The sequence below is a fragment of the Hemitrygon akajei genome, chromosome 8, assembly GCF_048418815.1.
Source record: "Hemitrygon akajei chromosome 8, sHemAka1.3, whole genome shotgun sequence".
Taxonomy (NCBI): Eukaryota; Metazoa; Chordata; class Chondrichthyes; order Myliobatiformes; family Dasyatidae; genus Hemitrygon; species Hemitrygon akajei.
In genome coordinates, this window is record NC_133131.1 from 46,005,115 (window position 1) to 46,024,025 (window position 18,911).

General features: G+C 39.5%; 1 protein-coding gene across 3 annotated transcripts in view; it reads right to left on the reverse strand.

The window, feature by feature from the left end:
- Positions 1-18,568, reverse strand: part of rhbdd2 (rhomboid domain containing 2) — a 31,076-nt gene extending 12,508 nt beyond the window's left edge. Inside the window, exons 1-4 of one of the 3 annotated variants that reach the window (XM_073053783.1) lie at positions 18,194-18,317; positions 16,359-16,477; positions 15,213-15,611; positions 11,449-11,605 (exon numbers count right to left, since the gene is read on the reverse strand). In XM_073053783.1, the coding sequence (XP_072909884.1) occupies positions 11,449-11,605; positions 15,213-15,611; positions 16,359-16,398 (596 nt within the window). In that variant the 5' untranslated portion in view covers positions 16,399-16,477; positions 18,194-18,317. Of the gene's footprint in view, positions 1-9,276; positions 9,490-11,448; positions 11,606-15,212; positions 15,612-16,358; positions 16,478-18,193 lie in introns of those variants that run through there. The other 2 variants (XM_073053785.1, XM_073053782.1) reach the window with 2 other exon arrangements.
- Positions 18,569-18,911: the final 343 nt, after the last annotated feature.

Genomic DNA, 18,911 nt, shown 5'->3' on the forward strand with positions numbered 1-18,911 from the left:
TGCTTTGGTTTGTAAGACCATAAGATATAGGGGCAAAATTAGGCTATTTAGCCCATTGAGTTTGCTCTGCCATTTCATCATGGCTGTTCCATTTCGCTCTCAACTTCAATCTTGTTCCTTCTCTTCGTATCCCTTCATGCCTTGACTAATCAAGAATCTACCAACCTCTGCTTAAATACACTTAATGACTTGGCCTCCACAGCCACTTGTATATCTCACATATATACCTACTTCCATATTTTTTATCAAAATATATTTCAGAACAATATCATTGCACCACAAAATGTTTAAAAGCTCACCTATTTTGTCTTCCAAACATCCCTGACAAGTAAAAGGGAAACAACAGAACAACAGATCTATCTGACATGTACATATCTTGTAAATGCTCATAGAAATGAAGCCTGAACTGTAATTTTTATAATCTGGCAAAAAAGAATGACAAAGGTCTTCAAAAGTTTCTTCAAAGTATCAATGTTCTGCTTTCTTAGAAAACAGTGAAAAGAAAACAAATGCACTAGATCCATACTGATTTTGCATTTGTTCTCTTTTCACTTCAGGCATCTTTCGAAACTAAACAAGCCTATGGATTAGACCATTATACATATTAACAAATTAGATTTGCAAATAGTATGAAAATTCCCCTTGTGTACTTTTGCCTTTTCACAATTTACTTTGTTGATTTAGTTTTGGAAAACTTCAGTTTCCCTGTAAAAGGTCTGCCTCTACTTAGTATTAATTTTTGAACTTCAATTTCATACAGAAATTAAGCTTTAAGTCAAGATTGATTCAGATATGCCAGTCTTTAAAAGAATGAAAATGGGCTATGCAGAAGATGCTAGAAAATCTCTCTACTTGGGAGGTGGTTCTTGAAAGCACAACGAAAGCATAACAGTAATAATTTAAAAGGTCCATGTGTAAGTGAGATCACTCACACTGGCATATTATTTTAAAATAAACAAAACTGAATAATTTGGAGGATAAAAACATACATCACAATGCATAATGTTGGGAAGGGTCTCACCTCTGCTAAAATCGTGGCCATTGAGTACCAAGCAGTTTCTTGTCCAATATACCTGTCACAACAACATTCAATAGACCCAATTCTTTTACATCAATGATGCTAACTTGGGTAGAGCAATGTCAAACCTCCACAAAGCCACAGCTCAGTGAGGAGACTGGAAGGTTAAAAAAATTGGCCTCATTTAGCATAATCGAGCATCACGTTGCAGCACCATGAACAGTTTCCAAGATGATACACAAGGACCAGTCAGAAACAAAGTGGCAGCTTTTAGACTCTTCTCTATTTTGCATGTCCAGCAGGTCACGTTGCTTTTCCCAAAACCGTAGGGATTTTCCAAACTCATTCAGGAGACTAAATATTCTTTTAAAAACAGTTCTTTCCCCACACAAACAATGCATACAAAATGCTGGAGGAACTCAGCAGGCCAGACAGCATCTACATGAAAGTTGACGTTTCAGGATGACATTTTGTGTTGCTCAGATTTTCAGCATCTACAGATTTTCTCTCTCCCCAGACAGCTAGTATTTTTTACAAAACATGCAATATTAATAAACAAAAGCAAATTGCTTGCAGATGTCTCAAAATGTAGCCAATTATGACATGGCAGACCCACATCTGATTTAACTAGCCTCAGAATTCATATCTGCCCATGTACATGTACAGCTCAGAAATACTACATCTGCATGCAACACTATTTTTCTACACATTGAACTTCCATCCAAAACAGAAGCTATCTGCACAAAGGGTCACATTGGACTTGTACTGTCTTCTAGAAGAGGTCCAACAATTTCACCATTATTGACAAGGTAGCAATTATCCTGAGGTAAATTTTGCAAATTTTCTACCCATAAATGTGAACTTAAGGTCCTACGTGACAAGGACAGAATACAGTACTGAGCAATGGGGAACAAAACATTACATAACTCTCATTTATACATTTATGTAGAGATTCAGTGCCGAGTGGCCCTTCCAGCCCAGTTCAGTAGCCCACAGGACAATTTACAGTGAACAACAAACCTACTAACCAGTATGTCTTTGGAATGTGGGAAGAAAGCGGAGAACCTGGAGGAAACCCATTTGTTCACTGGACAGATGTAAATTACTACAGACAGTGTTGGAAATGAACTCTGAACTCTGCCACCCTGAGCTGTAATAGCATTGCACTAACTGCTACATTACAATGGCAGTATCACACAACTTCTAGACAGCATACAGAAGTGCACAGTAGAGATGCTGCCTCATGATTCCACTGGTGTGGTTCAACTGTGACCTCCAGTGTTGCTTGTGTGGAGTTTGCATGCCTTTCCTGTGACTATGAACAGGTACTTGAGTTTCATCACACATCCCAGACATGAGTTGACAAGTCAATTGGCCACAGTAAATTGCCCCTTGTGTGCATGAGTGTTAGAAACTGGAATGGGTAGAAGGCAAGGGGGGGTTTGTGGAGAATATGGGAAGAATACAATGGGATTAACAAAGGATGTTTGTTATGGACTTGTGAGAGCAGAAAGGACTGTTTCCATGTTGTATAATTCGATGAATTCTCTCAGACTTGATCCAATTCTGTGCACTTATCTATACATATTCTTACAAGCAAAAAGAAATTACGCCCTCATTGTGATGTTGTGAAGAGAAAATATACACTAAAGGAGACCTACTTTCTCTCAGCAGCTGAATCACAAAATACTTCAGATGACTGACATGATTGAATGGAAAGGTTCAGTACACAGTTAATGGCAGGATCCTTACAATATTTTTAAAGAGATCTTAGGGTCTAGGTACGTGGCTCTCTAAAAGTGGCTGCAAGGGTTAATAGGGTGGTAAAGAGAACTTCATTATTAGAGGCATTGAGCCCAAGAGCCAGAAATTTATGTTAAAGTAGGTCAAATACAGTTTGGTTTACTTAAGAGGAAATCTTGCCTGGCAAATCTTTTAGAATTATTTGAGGAAATAACAGGCAGGATAAACAAAGGAAAGTCAATGGACATTGTTTACTTGGCTTTCAGAAGGTCTTTGGCCAGGTGCTACACATGAGGCTGGTTAACAAGATAAGAGCCTATGGTATAAATATTAACATGGATAGAAGATTGGCTGACTTGCAGGGCGTAAAGAGTAGGAATTAACACGGCCTATTCTACTTAGCTGCCAGTGACTAGTGGTGTTCTGCAGGGGTCAATATTGGGACCACTTCTTTTCATGTCAATGAAATTCTGCATGACAGAATTGGGGGCTTTGTGGCTACAATGATAGTGTTGAGGAAGGAGGGATTCTGCAGAGGGGTTTGGAGAGATTAGGAGAATGGGAAAAGAAGTGGCAGATAGTGCAGGGAAGTGTTTGATTATGCACTTTGGTAGCAGGAATAAAGGCGTAGGCTATACTCTAAACAGTGAGAACATTTTTAAAATCAGAGGTGCAAAGGGACTTAGTGTACATTTCAAGAGGACCAGAATATGAGAGTGAAGATGTGACGCTGAAGCTTTATAAGGCACTGGTGAGACCTCACTTGGAGTACTGAGGAGCTTTGGGCCCATTATCTAAGAAAAGTTATGCTGGCATTGAAGCTGGTCCAGAGGAGGTATATGAAAATGATCCTGGGAATAAAAGGGTTAACGTATGGGGAGCACTTGATGGCTCTATGCTTGTACACACTGGAGTTTAGAAGAATGGGTGAGGGGGGGGGGGAAATCACACTGAATTATATTGAATAATGAAAGGCTCAGATAGAGTGGATGTGGAGAGGATGTTTCCATTGGTGAGTGAGTCTAGGACCAGAGGGCACAGCCTCAGAATAAAGGACATCCCTTTAGGACAGAGTTGAAGAAGAATTTCTTTAGCCAGAAGGTGGAGAACCTGTGGAATTCATTACCACTGATAGCTTGGAGGCCAAGTCATTGAGTATATTTAAAGCTGAGGTTCACAGGTTCTTGATTAATCAGGGCGTCAAAGGTTACAGGGAGAAGGCAGGAGAATGGGGTTGAAAGGGATAATAAATCAGCCATAAGGAATAGCGGAACAGACTCAATGGGCTGAATGGCATAATTCTGCTTCTCTGTCTTATGGTTACAGCTTTATAAAACTTTGATTAGGCACCAGAGTATTGAATTAATTTCTGATCGTCTCATTGTAGGAAGGCTGTGAAAGCTTTGAAGGGAATGCAGAGGAGTTTCACCAGCATGCTGCTATGTTTGGAAGATGCATGTTATGAAGTCAGGTTGGAAAAATTTGGGGGGGGGGGGGTTCTCTAAAGCAGCAGAGGCTGAGTGGAGATTTGACAGAAGTTTGAAAATTTTGATTTGTCACATGCACATCTAAATATACAGTGAAATGCATTGTTTGCATCAATGGCCAACACAGTCTGAGGCTATACTGGGAACAGCCTGCAAGTGTCACCATGCTCTCAGCACCAATGCAGTATGCACACAACTTACTAACCCTAACTGTTACAGGTTTTTTGGAGTGTGGGAGGAAACTGGAGCACCCGGAGGAAACCTACATGGTCACAGGGAAAGTATTCAAACTCTTTAAGACAGTGCAGGAATTAAACTCCAATCTTACACTAAACAGTACACTACCATGCCTCATTTCGAAAATGTGAGACATAGACAGAGTAGACAATTTGTACTTTTTTTCCCCAAACACTGAAATGTCTAGAACTAGAGGGCATGTATTTAAGGTGAGAGGAGGAAGTACAAAGGAGACGCGTGGGAAGTTGTTCCTTTTTTAAATGCAGAGTGCAGAGGGATGCATTGTTAGGGTTGATGGTAGAGCCAAACAGCATATTTAAAACAATCATATGGAAATGCACATTAATATGCAGTAAAGGTAGTCAATGTGTGGGGAAGAGGGATTACTTAGGAGTCATAAGTAATACAGTACATCATGTCAAATGGCCTGTCCTATGCTAAACTGTTCTATCTTCTGACAACTTGGTGACAATTCATTCATTCTCCCACTTCTATGAAAGAACTGACTGAACATTATTAGGCCCCATTTTGCAGACTACCAGCTTCTCATATGGGGGATCAATGTAGGTTTCATAAAAAATAACAAACAATTGACTCTCCATTGATGTTAAAGCAGATATAGGATGGTAGGATCTTCATAAGGTGCATCCACAATGTATAAATAGGATTCAGAAATACAACTGTTAGTCGTTATTCTTCTGTTGTCTACACTTAGACAAAAAAAAGCTAGATCAGAAATTGCAATTATGGAGTGTACTCCACAGCCTCATCACATTCTGAAGCATCTCAAAAGCAATACAGTAATGGAGCAACTACTCTGAAGGTGAAAATAAACTCAATGTGTGTAAGTAAAATCCAGCTTTCTGAATCAGTATGGTTTAATTTATTTCAGGCACTGGGAACATCTCAGCATGATGATTCTTATGCTGTCAGCAGATTTAATTGCCACCTATTGTGCTGCAAACTTACATACTGTGTGGTAAAGTGTTCCAAACATTCAATAAAAGCAAAATTAAAATTAGTCACTGAGCCACAACAAAGATTTGGGGAGGAATGAATAAACAGTCAAAAGGTAGATTTTGAATAATAAGAATTAAAATATCAATGAATTAGCAGGTCATGCATTATCTGTTAAGATAAAACAAATTTCATAACTTTATACCAAAATGAAAACAAGTGTATTTTCTTAATGGACACTGCAAAACCTGTTGACTATTTCCAGCATTCAGAATTTTAACAAAATCCATTTTCAAAATAACAAATGAAGCAGAGAAATGTGCCAAAAGTGATGAGCACAGCTTGGCCATTGATGGTTGCCTGGTTGCCTTAACTAACGAGCAGATGCTCAACATGCTACATTGGTGGGGAGATATGGATGGCACTTTGAAACTAATATAGTGAAAAACTGAAAGGATGGGCCAGCAGAGATTGTGGGAAATTTTGGAAAAAGTATTTTGGCAAAGCTGTTTTGAAAGAAAAAAACTATAAAAATGGCAGTAATGTAAAGTTTGTGGAGTTGACAACGCAATTAGAAAAAACAGATATCAAGTCTCATTGAAAATAAGAGAAAGGGGCAACATGGGAGAATTTAGGAAGTATTCTGAGATTAGAGGATTTGCATTGTTAGAAACTGCAGAGTCAGCAGGCTCTGCACTGTGTTAAAAATAAAGAGTCTGAGAAACACATTTGAGGCTAGAAAAGCTCTTTACATCTGACAACAGGTGAGAAGAAATAAGGGAATGTGTGGTGGTCACATTATTCCATACTCTATCAGCAGAAAGACAAAATAATTTAATACAGGTGGAGGCAATAAAAAGAGAATGCAGAGCAGCCTGTTGAGCAGGATGACATAAAAGCAATAGCATGGTGAATGAAGTTGGTGGAACAGAGGTGGAAGAAGGAATGTGAGTCGTACACTATTCTGATTCAGAAATACACTAAGACTCCTCTAATAGTGTAGATTAATACTCTGAAGATCCCTACTGGCTCCACTTTAGCAGTAGGATGGATTACAACAATTTAAAGCACCTCATACCTATTCTAGGCAACCTGGAGTGTGCAAAGAAAAAACTATTAGAAGAATTCAGCCTGTCAGCTAGAAGTTGTGTAGAGAAATGGGTAGTGAAAGTTTTGGGTTGATCCCGCTTCATCTAGACTACTACTAATAATTATTATTACTTTATTGATCCCGAGTGGGAATTATTTTGTTACAGCAGCAATTTTTAAAAACGTACTTAGCAATAATCAGTAAATTAACTAAAGTTTATAATAATATACAGAATAATTTACCAATGAGCAATAATAATGTATAAAATAATAAAACAGAGACTATCATACTATGATGTGTATTCTTTATTAGAGGGGAGAAAGCCAGCACACAAAGCTGGTTCTTACCTAACACCTTCCCCTCACCTCTCTAACCAACTTTATTCAAGCATTTAACTTTGCTGCCATTCAGATACATCTCATTTTACCGAATTCAGTGATTATTGCCTGTAAAGTACTGAAACACTTCTTCAAAAACAAACTCGTCAGTGCTTCAACCAAATTGTCATTTTAACAAGAATCAAGGGTAGGTACAGTGTCTAGATCCTTTCTCCCCAATTCCTTCCAGCCTAAGTAGTTAATCACTCATGAAACTACAGTTTAGATTACGATTAGCTAACTCAAAGGCGATCAAGAAATAATGTAAACAGTACGAAAGCACACTAAGTAACCGGAGAAGAAAGGTCTAAGTAAAGGTCATTCAGACCCTCTGAACCTGTTCATCTGTTCAACTACACCATCACCATCTGCTGCAAGTTCAGGGATGAAGGCATAAGAGCTATTTGTTTTCGTTAATCAGAGCAAAGAATACAAGAACAGGAAGCTATGGCATAATTTTAGTTAATGTTCATTATAAAGACAATAATGAGTATTGGGTACTGCTCTGATCACTTCAATAAAGGTAGGACATTATTGCACTGCAGATGTTTCAAAGATGATTCACCAGACCATGTCCTGATTATAGGGCTAGTTAGAGTGAATTGGTTGGGTATTTTCTCTACAGGTGGAGGAGGCTGATGTGATAGAGGTACACAAAATTAGATGGGCATAGATAGAGCAGATAGTTGTAAACATTTCCTCACTTCAGAGGTATCTGAAACATGAGGGCACAGATTTAGGTAAAGTACAAGAGATTTAGAAGATATATTTTAAGAGGTGTATTTTTCGCACTCAGTGAGGTTAGAATCAGAAATAACTCTTCCCACCAAGTTACTTGTAAAAACGCCATTCCCTTCTCTCATTTCTTCTGTCACCACCGCATCCGTTCTCAGGTTGAGGCTTTTCATTCCAGAACGAAGGAAATGTCCTCCTTTATTTAAAAGGGGCTTCCCCTCCTCCACCATCAATGCTGCCCTCAACCAACTCTCTTCCATTTCACGCACATCTGCTCTTACCCCCATCCTTCTGCCACCCTACCACAGATATGGTTCCTTTTGTCCTCACTTACCACCCCACCAGGCTCTGCATCCAGGAAATAATTCTCCGGAACTTCCACCATCTTCAACAGGATCCCACTACAAAGCATATCTTTCCCTGCCCCCCCCCCCCCCACTTTCCGCAGGGATTGCTCCCTAGTCCATTCGTCCTACCCCACTATCTCCCTGCTGGCACTTACCCTTGCAAGCAGAAAAAGTGCTACACCAACCACTACACCTCCTTCCTCACTACCATTCAGAGCTCCAGTCTTTCCAGGTGAGGCGGCACTTCACCTGTGAGTCTGTTGGGGTCATATGCTGTATCCAGTGCTCCCAGTGTGACCTCCTGTATATTGATGAAACCTGATCTAGATTGGAAGACCGCTTCGCCAAGTACCTATGCTCTATCCACCAGAAGAAGCAGGATTTCCCACTGGCCACCCATTTTAATTCCACTTCCCCTTCCCATATGTCAATCCATGGCCTCCTCTACTGTTGCGATGAGGCCACACTCAGGTTGGAGGAACATCTTATATTCTGTCTGTGTAACCTCCAATCTGATGGCATGAACAATAATTTCTCAAACTTTTCTTTCTTCCATGGTTTTCTGTCCTCTCAAATCAGATTCCGCATTCTTCGGCCCTGTATCTCTTTCACCAATCAATTTTCCCAGCTCGTTACTTCATCCTGCCTCCTCCATGTTTCACCCATTACCTTGTGTTTCTCTCTTCCCTACCACCACCTTTTAAATCTACTCATTTTTTTTCTCCAACCCTGTTGAAGGGTCTTGGCCCAAAATAGCAATTTTACTTTTTTCCATAGGTGCTGCCTGGCCTGCTGAGTTCCTCCAGCATTTTGTATGTTGCATAGCTTCACATATCCCAAGTATCACTGATTAAACCTGAGATTGGTAGATTTTGTTGAAGTCAACTAATCATTCATGCATTCAATTACTCCTTGCTGAACAGAATTTCAGCTTCCATCACTGTCTGCATGTAGATTTCATTTCCAACCTCACCCCGAAAGGCCAGGTTCTAATGTTTGTGACAATACCCATCATTCCTCTACTCCCTAAAGGAATAGAAGTACGTAGTTTCTCCATCTTGACACTAACAGGTCTCTTTATTCTAATATTCTGAACAAATCACCCCTTAATAGGCTTCCAAATTTGTTTTTACTAGTTTCATATTAGATTCAAATTGTTTTCTATAAAACGTACAAATATTGTAAAAGTTAACCAAAAAATTAACACTATGGGGAAGGTATATAATGTAAAAAAAAACTAGAAAGCAGACCCTTAAAAGTACCTAAAATAACAAAAACTATAAGATGATTGTCTTAAGTTTTAATTTTCCTGAGAGAAAATGTTTAACAGATGGTTCTCATCATAGAGCATCACTGAAAGCATCTGGCCTGTATAAGCTTCACATGGTTCTTAGCTATCTAAAGTGCATCCGATTCCAAGACAAAATGATCCCAGATTCATTAATGAGACATCCTCTCTCTGAACTTATGCAACAGTCAGTCCCACCTGGCAAACCACCTGCAAACAAAATATTTTCATTAGGCAGGTTCTGAAAGAACTTAGCATTTGAAAATGAAAGCATTCATTTGTTGTCCAATCAAAGGAGGACCCAACAATATAGCAGTTGAGACAGAAACTAAAAATTGACACATTCTGGTGGCACCTTTTATAAATTGGTGTGGATAGTCACTTTTACATAGGTACATTTTAGTTAGCATTTTGCAAACTTGTTATCTAGGAATAACCACCCTCATCTTACAATATGTCTCCATTATACTGTGTGACAGAACCATAAGATCTAAGGCGTAAAGCTAGTTCTATAATTCCAACTAGTGTGGATAAAAGATACTGGATTTAACCTAAATTCAGAGATCACAACACACAAAGGAACTGGAGGAACTTGGTGGGTCAGGCAGCATGTATGGAGGGAAATGGCACAGTTGACATTTCATGTCAAGATCCTTCTAACAGTTATTTAACAAGAAATGGTCCAACATAACATCAAAAAGCACTGGAAATGTGAAATTTAACAGAAAATCCTAGTTCAGAAAAACTGTCATAAAAAATTAATTATTTTTCTCAACCACAGATGCTTTTAACACGCTGCGTATTTCCAGCATTTTCTATGTTTTCACAGTATTTTGTGTAAAAGTTAATATGTCATCTGTTTTAAAAGCTTCATCAAAAAATTGACATTATCGAGAGAATGTTAAAAAGAATTACTGTATATATCAAAATTGATCATATATTGAATTTTGGATTTGAAATCTATTCACATAGGTGAACAGTAGGGAGCTACCAGTCCCGCCTGCATCTCAGTATGCTTTCAAAGAGAACTCCTGTTAAGCATTAATTGGTGGATCATGAAGAGGCATTAAATAATTTGATTGGTGCATCTAAAATTCTGTCCAACAGCACCTCCATCATTGTGACCTTACCCAGAAAATAAGAATACCTTGCAAAGAAATATGCAAACTGTAAAGCTATAATGAAAATATACGGCTAAAAAACAGATCACAAATTGGACAGACCACATGCAGCGAAATTTTTAATAAATACTATCTGGTATTAAGTTGGCTTCTGCAAAAAAAATAATGGGAATTTAGAAGTAAAAATGAATTAACTCAAATCTTCAAAATATTTTGAGTAAAATAATGATATTAACAAGACCCTGTGGAAGATCAACACTATTGTGGAAATGTATTAGGAAGATAAAGCTACACACACAGAATGCTGGTGGAACACAGCAGGCCAGGCAGCATCTATAGGGAGAAGCACTGTCGACGTTTTGGGCCGAGACCCTTCGTCAGGACTAACTGTAGTTTACTTCATTTGATAACATCTAAAACTTCATAAACATGTCCCCTCTGCAAATTTATCTCAAAAAGATTGGAAGGGGGTGGAGTGGATTCCTTGAATGTAACATTTCTTTTTCCACAGCAGTGAGCAGCTCAAGTGGGAGCCATGGGGAGCGATGTTCCAAAGGGGTGGTTAGAGCACTTTGTTCCAATGGTTTTCCATACAACATTTGACATTAAGTGAACATTCCAACTTGAATACAACACTAAATAGCTCCCCTTAAAGCTTAGCATTTTTTGAGAATATAATTTTAAAGTATATTTTTATCTCTACACTAATGACAGTCCTCTGATGCACATGTCAGTACATCAGTTTAGAGCAGAAAGATACCTACCTGTACTGCATATTTACCAAGTACAGCTTATGGTCAGGAACGGAATGCTTGGGGAAGGGCATTACACTACACTTGATCATGTGCAGGCACAATGTATCAGGCAATATCAGTATTAACTCTGCCTACACTTGCCCAGTAATCAAAACATCAACATTGACTGCTCATGACTACAGGAAGACCTACTGGAGCACATGGAAAGATATCCATGGAGGGAGCAATGAAAATGAAAAAGGAAGAAGCACTTTGATTTTTCCTAAAGTAACTTCAGCCAAAAGGACATTTACCTGTTTGTTGTCTCGACATGTCTCACTTCCCATAAGGCAGAATAAAATGTGATCCCTGGTAATTTCTTCAGATTGTTGAAAGGAAAGTACCTCTCCAAAGAAGCAGCAGTCAATTCATGCATATCCAAATATGGAAAATACTTTCGGCCATAAGCATCTAACAAAGTGGGCTTCATTAAGGTCAAATATGATTGTTCTGATTACACACGATGTTTAAATTAATTTGTTTTATCATATAATAGTTAACCATTCCTACAAAGCTATACAAAAAGACGAAGTAAAGACTAACATGAAAGTATTATTTTGATAGTTTCAACATTAAGCTTGTAAGTATTTGTAAAAAGAACATAAAAATTACATTAAAATCCCAATTGAAGTTCATCCAAATAAGAGTTGGTAAGGGGCTTAGAAGGCAGTTCCACACTGTACTGCTACTACAGAGAGTACGAAAGGCAAGATTTTGGTAATTTGGTGCACAAAGGGGTACTTTAATAGGAGTTAATTTAATAGGGACATGCAGGGTACCCAAGATCCACAGAATGAACACCCTGTGCTACATGACAGCTCCTGGGTCTCTCAGTATCCTTGACAATCTTTGCTGCAAGAAGCTGAGGAGATCAAGCTCTGACTGAGCAAAAACTGATGGATGCAGACCGGATATAGTCTATCCAGAGGTGAATATTTTATGGACAGCTTGCAGCACAAGTGAGTACTGTAGCTACCAGAAAGTTTTTTTAAAAAGTGGCAGATATTTGAGAAAAGTTCATGAGGATAATCAGTATTTGTTTCTGATGGAGCCCCTGGGGAGTGCAGCTGCTGCCAAAACCATCCTATCACTGGACACTCAGCTGTACTGGTTTGCGGGAGAAAGGTCTAAAGACGGATTAAGTCTAAACTTTAGGAAGTAGATTTCTGCTGTCACATATATGGCTCCATGATGGTTGGGTTACTCCCCTTAGAGGTTGAATCAAGGAGCAAGTGACAACCACCACTGCTAGGAGCATACTGTGTACCTGTATTTCCAAAAACTCTGAGGGAGATAAGGAAACAAAGCTGAAGACAAATTTATGACATGCATTAAGTTCAGTAGGTAATTAACATGAAAGGATTTAAAATGCTCTCATATAAACTGAGATATAGTCAGTGTAAAAGATAAAAGACACAATTTACAAATGGTATGTAGTAATTCCAGACTTATTTCTAAGGAATGAAGCTGAGCTGGTGAAAGGAGCATTAATAGAAGAGCACTTCTGCGATAGTGACAATAATTTTGTAAAGTTAGGACTGAGAATGAAGATAAAGTAAGAAAATAGGTTCTAAATTGGGATTAGGCCAAATTTTCCCCCACAGAGAAGTGATAGCAAAACTGGAACAGCTACTTTAAGGTAATTCAGTCTCAGAACAATGAGAAGCATTTAAGAAAGAAATTAAAAGGGTTTTGAGTAACATGCCCCCACAGAGGTAAGATGGAGTCCCCTGAATGACAAGGTTAAAAAATGAAGCTTAGATGAATCACTGAGGACTCATTACTGCTGAAAGCCTGAAAGAGGAAAGAATGCGGAGAAGTAAAATTATAAAGGAAAATTAGGAAAATGGGAGTGCATGACAAAAGTGATGCATAAGAGTATGTTTTATAATTACATTATCAGCAAAATAGAATAGGACACATGAGGGACCTTAAAAGTGATCTGGGCATGGAAGAAGATATGTATAAAGGTCTTCAGGAATACTTGTGTGTCTCTCTTCACAAAAGAGGAGGATGGTGCTGGTATTGTAACAAGTACAAATGTGAAATATAGACTGGGATAAACATTGTAAAAGAGTAAGCATTAGAGCTTATCATTCTCAAAACTGGATAAAAGTTAAACCAAAATGAAATATATCCCAAGCTGTTGAAAGAAGAAATTACAAAAGGCCTCTAGCTTTTCAAACCTCCACTTGTGATGCCAGAAAAATGAAGTATGTTAATATTATACCATTGTTTAAAATGAACAAATGGATTAAACAATTCAGGCCAGTTAATTCAACTTCAGCAGTGGCTAAATTATCGGAATCTAAGATACAATTTAAAGCTTTGTTTAAAAAAAGGAAAAGATTAATCAGGAACAGCATGAATTTATTAAGGATCAACAACAAACAACTAACGAGTGCATTTTTGAGGATTATAATGAAGACTTTTGATCAGGGCAATGAATTTTGTGAAACCTACAATGATCATAGCACAATTTCTGACAAGGTCCCACATGACAAGACAGTCAAAAAATATCGAAGATCAAGATATCTAAAGGGAAGTGGTAAAATGGATCCAAAACTGTCTAAGCTGTAGGAAGCAAAGGGTCATGGCTACAGGTGATTATTATTATTAAAAAGATTGTTCCCATAGGCCTAGTACTTGATTGCTTATTTGTTATAACATTGATTTTGATGCAAATGTAGGGAACATGATAAAAAACTTTGCAGATGATACAAAAGTTGGCCCAATGGTTGACAGCCAGGATGGGAGCTTTACATACCATGAACTGTTGGTCTGAAATTAAGCAAATGTAAGCTCATCCAGAGAAGAGTGAAATAATTAACCTGAGAAAGTAAAACAAAGTAAAGGAATAGATATGCAATGTATGGCTACTGAATGGCTTGAAGGAGCAAAGGATCTTGAAGAGTCACTTCACAGGTCCTTAAAGTTAGCAGGACAGATTAACTTTGCCATAGCCCATTTACCAACCTATGTTTGGGTGGAAGGGTGGAGATATGTCTCTACCAAAGAAGGTGCAAGGTGCTCCTTCCTTCAGCTATACTGCAATTCACTCTTGGGAAAGATGTAGCATCCGCTTACCCCCCCCCCCCCCCCACAATCAGGGTCACATGAAGCAACAGTAGCAAGTGGTGGATGGTTGTAAGAGCAGCTGGTGCACATCACAAGTCCTGGTTATGTGACCACTGACACCAGGCAGACATTTCTTAAAAGCAACACACACAAAACGCTGGAGGAACTCAGCAGGCCAGGCAGTATCTATGGAAAACAGTACAGTTGACATTTCGGGCCAAGACCCTTCATCAAGACTGGAGCAAAAAAAAACTGGAGAAAATCTCTTAAAAGTATTGACAATGGCTGGGTTCACCCGTCTAGTGAAGACACTGCCCAGGAAGCAATGGCAAACCAGTTCTGTAGAAAAATTTGCCAAGAACAATCGTGGGCATGGAAAGACCACAAACGCCTAATTCATACAACACAGCAAACAGCAAATGAATGATGATTCTATTGCTGATCTTGATTTCATAGGAAGCAGTTTAATAAAACAAAGAGAAATTTAACAGTGTCATGAATCAATGTGAAACTTTCAAAAAAGGTATCAAGACACCTGAAAAAATAATATTAAACATCATTTGGGAACTAGAAGTGAGAAGGTTGCTGAAAGATAACTAATTTAGTGTCAGGGGGACAAAAACATAAGATCAGGCATGAAAGGTACTTCCGAGCAGTAAATTGAGCTGCAATAATGACAAAGTTTCAATGCACAATGATAATACTAAGTACAGCATGGTTATAAATAACTCAAACATTTCACTATAAGTCTCCATCTTCATTTCAGCTTTCCACTGTTTATCAAATCAGAAACATGCAATTTTTTTTAACTTTATAGTTAGCTAGGATTTTCATGACAACTCTAAAAGTAAACATTAAAAACACATAATTTTACCAAAATTCTATATTAGAACCAATTTTAAGGTCAACTTTTCAAAGCTTTGGAGAAAATAAAGGATACAAGCAACTCCTGCTGCAATTCCACAAATGTTACCCAAGATCGATGACTCCGGTATAAAAAGCGAAAGGATAAGTAAAACGAATGGGAGATAAATCACCTTGATTGTAGTTATAAACACAACAGATTTCATAGGGGACAGAACTACAGACATCCCCGCAAAGGCAAACACGACTACAGTGAATCCTTGAATTTCTTTTAGATTTTCCAGTCCAAAAAATATTGAACCAATAATGACATAGTTAATCCCAGAAAGTATTGTAAGTAGGAGTGTGAGGTAGGCAAATTTTACAGTTCCGATGTCCTTCTCCATGGCACCACCAAAATACCACAGCATGAGAATATTGCACACTAGTGCACTCATACTTCTGTGGATGAACACATAACTGAGCACTTTGTACACTATAATTAAAAAAACACAACATTAGCATATGCACACAAAATAATTTACACAACAGTTGATGGTAATAAATACTTCCATTTTCTCTACATTCCCAAACAAGAGCAATTACTTCACATAAACCTTCAATTTGGAAATGAACACTGGGGCATTCAGGTGAGGAATACCCATAAATACTATTTTTATGGACTTCAAGAGGGATTTTGATAAAGGCCCATGTGATAAATTGAAGGCCGAATTAGATTTCTCAGAACTTAAGACAAATTCTTAAAAGGTAAGATATTCTTATTTTGCAGCCAAATTTCTGTGCTTGAGTCAGAAGAATTTAAATTCAAGTAATAAATAAAATAAAAATAGGAAAGTAAATAAGATACTTGAGTAATGTTAACAATAAAACTGTTGGACTGCCATAAAACCACAAGCTGGTTCACTAATGTCCTTTACCTAAGCTACTATTTTCACCTGGTCTGCCTTACTTGACTGAAGAGCCACCAGTATGAATTCCTCCCCTAAAATTCAAGGACAGCAAGTGATGGACAATAAATGCTTTTATAAATTATTAACTTCATACAAAACCAAGCTGAGTGGCAGGACAATGCAAGTGGGAATGAAAAAGTACATTAATTAGCAAGGGGTGGAGTGTATGGGGTATCTAGGGAGGGGTAGCACCTCTGGTGGGAGGGCCTGCCGTGCCCTTTTTATAGGACAGCTCGTCCACCTTTGGTCCCCACCTGGTGCTCAGCTCTCACCTGTGGCTCCAAGTAGCTGTAGCACGTACTGTGGCCACATCCCAGTAAACCGTCTCGGCAGACGAGCCACCCTAAGTCAGGGTAGCCGATACGAGCAAACACGAGGAAATCTGCAGATGCTGGAAATTCAAACAACAACACACACAAAATGCTGGTGGAACACAGCAGGCCAGGCAGCATCTATAGGGAGAAGCGCTGTCGACGTTTCGGGCCGAGACCCTTCGTCAGGACTAACCGAAAGGAAAGATAGTAAGAGATTTGAAAGTAGTGGGGGGAGGGGGAAATGCGAAATGATAGGGAAGACCAGAGGGGGTGGGATGAAGCTAAGAGCTGGAAAGGTGATTGGTGAAAGTGATACAGAGCTGGAGAAGGGAAAGGATCATGGGACGGGAGGCCTCGGGAGAAAGAAAGGTGGGGGGGAAGCTCCAGAGGGAGATGGAGAACAGGCAAACAACTAAATATGTCAGGGATGGGGTAAGAAGGGGAGGAGGGGCATTAACGGAAGTTAGAGAAGTCAATGTTCATGCCATCAGGTTGGAGGCTGTTAAGGAGGCATATAAGGTGTTGTTCCTCCAACGTCTTTGACCCTCAGTGAGGTAGGGGATCTGCCTGTCCCAGTGTGTGAAGTCTGGCCATGGTGGATTGAGCGGAAGAGACCAATTAATAGCCCAACGGTCAAGAAGGCAGACCAGCAGGCGTGATGGAGCACTAAGAGCACAACAAGGCACTTAGATGTCCTGGTCATCCACTGCAAGAGGTCTGTGCACAGAAAGTAATCAAAACTTCCATGAAATGTTGCCCTTTAATCTAAAAACCTACAATAACAAATGTTAGAGGTCATGCTGTGGTTGTGCATTCCTGGCACAAACTGCTTTCAGTTCTATTGGCCACGCTTCAGAATACTTTAGTCTTGGAGAGCAGGCAGGATTCACCAGGATAACGTGGCTTAAATTTTGATGAGAGACTACAAAAACCATAAATCGGTTCTGTAATTAACTTCCTTTGATCTTATTAATTTATCTTCTTGCAGAGGATGCAGAGGAATGTCTGGAATTCGCTACCACAGAGGATTAGATCCAAGTGGATATTTAAAGAGGAAGTGGATAAATTTTGTAAGATCAGGGAGCTGAGGGCTACAGCGAATGAACATAAGAACATAAATCTGGAGCTGATCAGTCATGATAACACTGAATGCTGGAGCAAGCTTGAGGGCCAAGTGGCCCACTGATATTTTCTTCTGTTATAAGTGAGAGCTGATAGTATTGAGGGAAACCCCTTCTTTTAGCTGAAAACTGGATTGGAAATGTGGTTCAAATATTGAAGCCAGGCCTTTTAAACGAGTGTAGTGAGTCACAAACACAACAAAGTCTGCCGATGTTGTCCATAGCAACACACACAAAATGCGGGAGGAACTCAGGTCAAGCAGCATCCATATAAAAGAGCGAACAGTCGACGTTTTGGGCAGAGACCTTTCTTCAGGACTGAGAAGGGGAAAGATGCCCGAATAAAAAGGTGGGTTTGGGGCTGGACGGAGTGTAGTTAAGAAGCATTTCCACACAAAAAGGATGGTAGCTGGAAAGTCTCTTCAGTAAATAGTACAGACCCCTTATCAAGCAATGTAACTACCCATTGAATAACATGCCTGAAAGAATTATAGTAATACTACTGGTTCTATCATCACACTACACAGTTACCCAGGCCCACTGCCCAGGGAATCAGACCACCCAGCTGCCTAGCATCACTGTTATTGCCTTGGTCATCACATTACCCAGCTACTCAGGGAATCAGAACTGCCTTGGTTATTACACCACTCAGGTGCCGGTTGCCGCACTTACCTTGTAAACGGCTCTGGAAGTTGCCTAGAGTAAAGGTCTGCTCGCCTAGTAACCTGTATCTGCAGGTGAGATAGAACAGAATCCAACCGAGCAGGGCGGTGGAAAAGGTAGAACAAGGCAACACGGGTATGAGCGACTTCACCGTGCGCACCAAGCTGGGCGGGTCGGTGCGGTTGCCGTCCAGCAGCTCCTGCTGCCTCCTCACAGCCATAGCAGCCCCGAGAGTAGGTGTCCTGGAATGACAGGCCTGGCTACAAAGAAGGACGCGGATCCTTAACTCTTCCGATGAGACAAACACAAGTTTCCCAGCGACATTTCCTAACTCGGCCTCAAACCTAGCGGCGCCGCGGCCCACAGTGACGTGCGGTGCACAGAGCGCCTGCGCGTCACCATGGTAACGGGCCGCAGTTACACACCCGCCTACTGCTAGACCCAAATACTGTTTTTACCCCCGAGGTGCCAAATCTGATTTTGTTCAACTTTCAGCCGGATTATTACTTTTCAAAACATATTTCTGAGATTAAAAACAGAAAATGCTGGAAATGCTCAGTAGATCATTTAGCATCTGCAAAGAGACTCAGAATTGTTTGCCTCTGAATCTATAGATGCCACATAACCTGAATTGAATTTTGAATTGACTTTTATTACTTACATCCTTAATATACATGAGGAGTAAAAATCTTTACGTTACATATCCGTCCAAATGTACAATTTATAG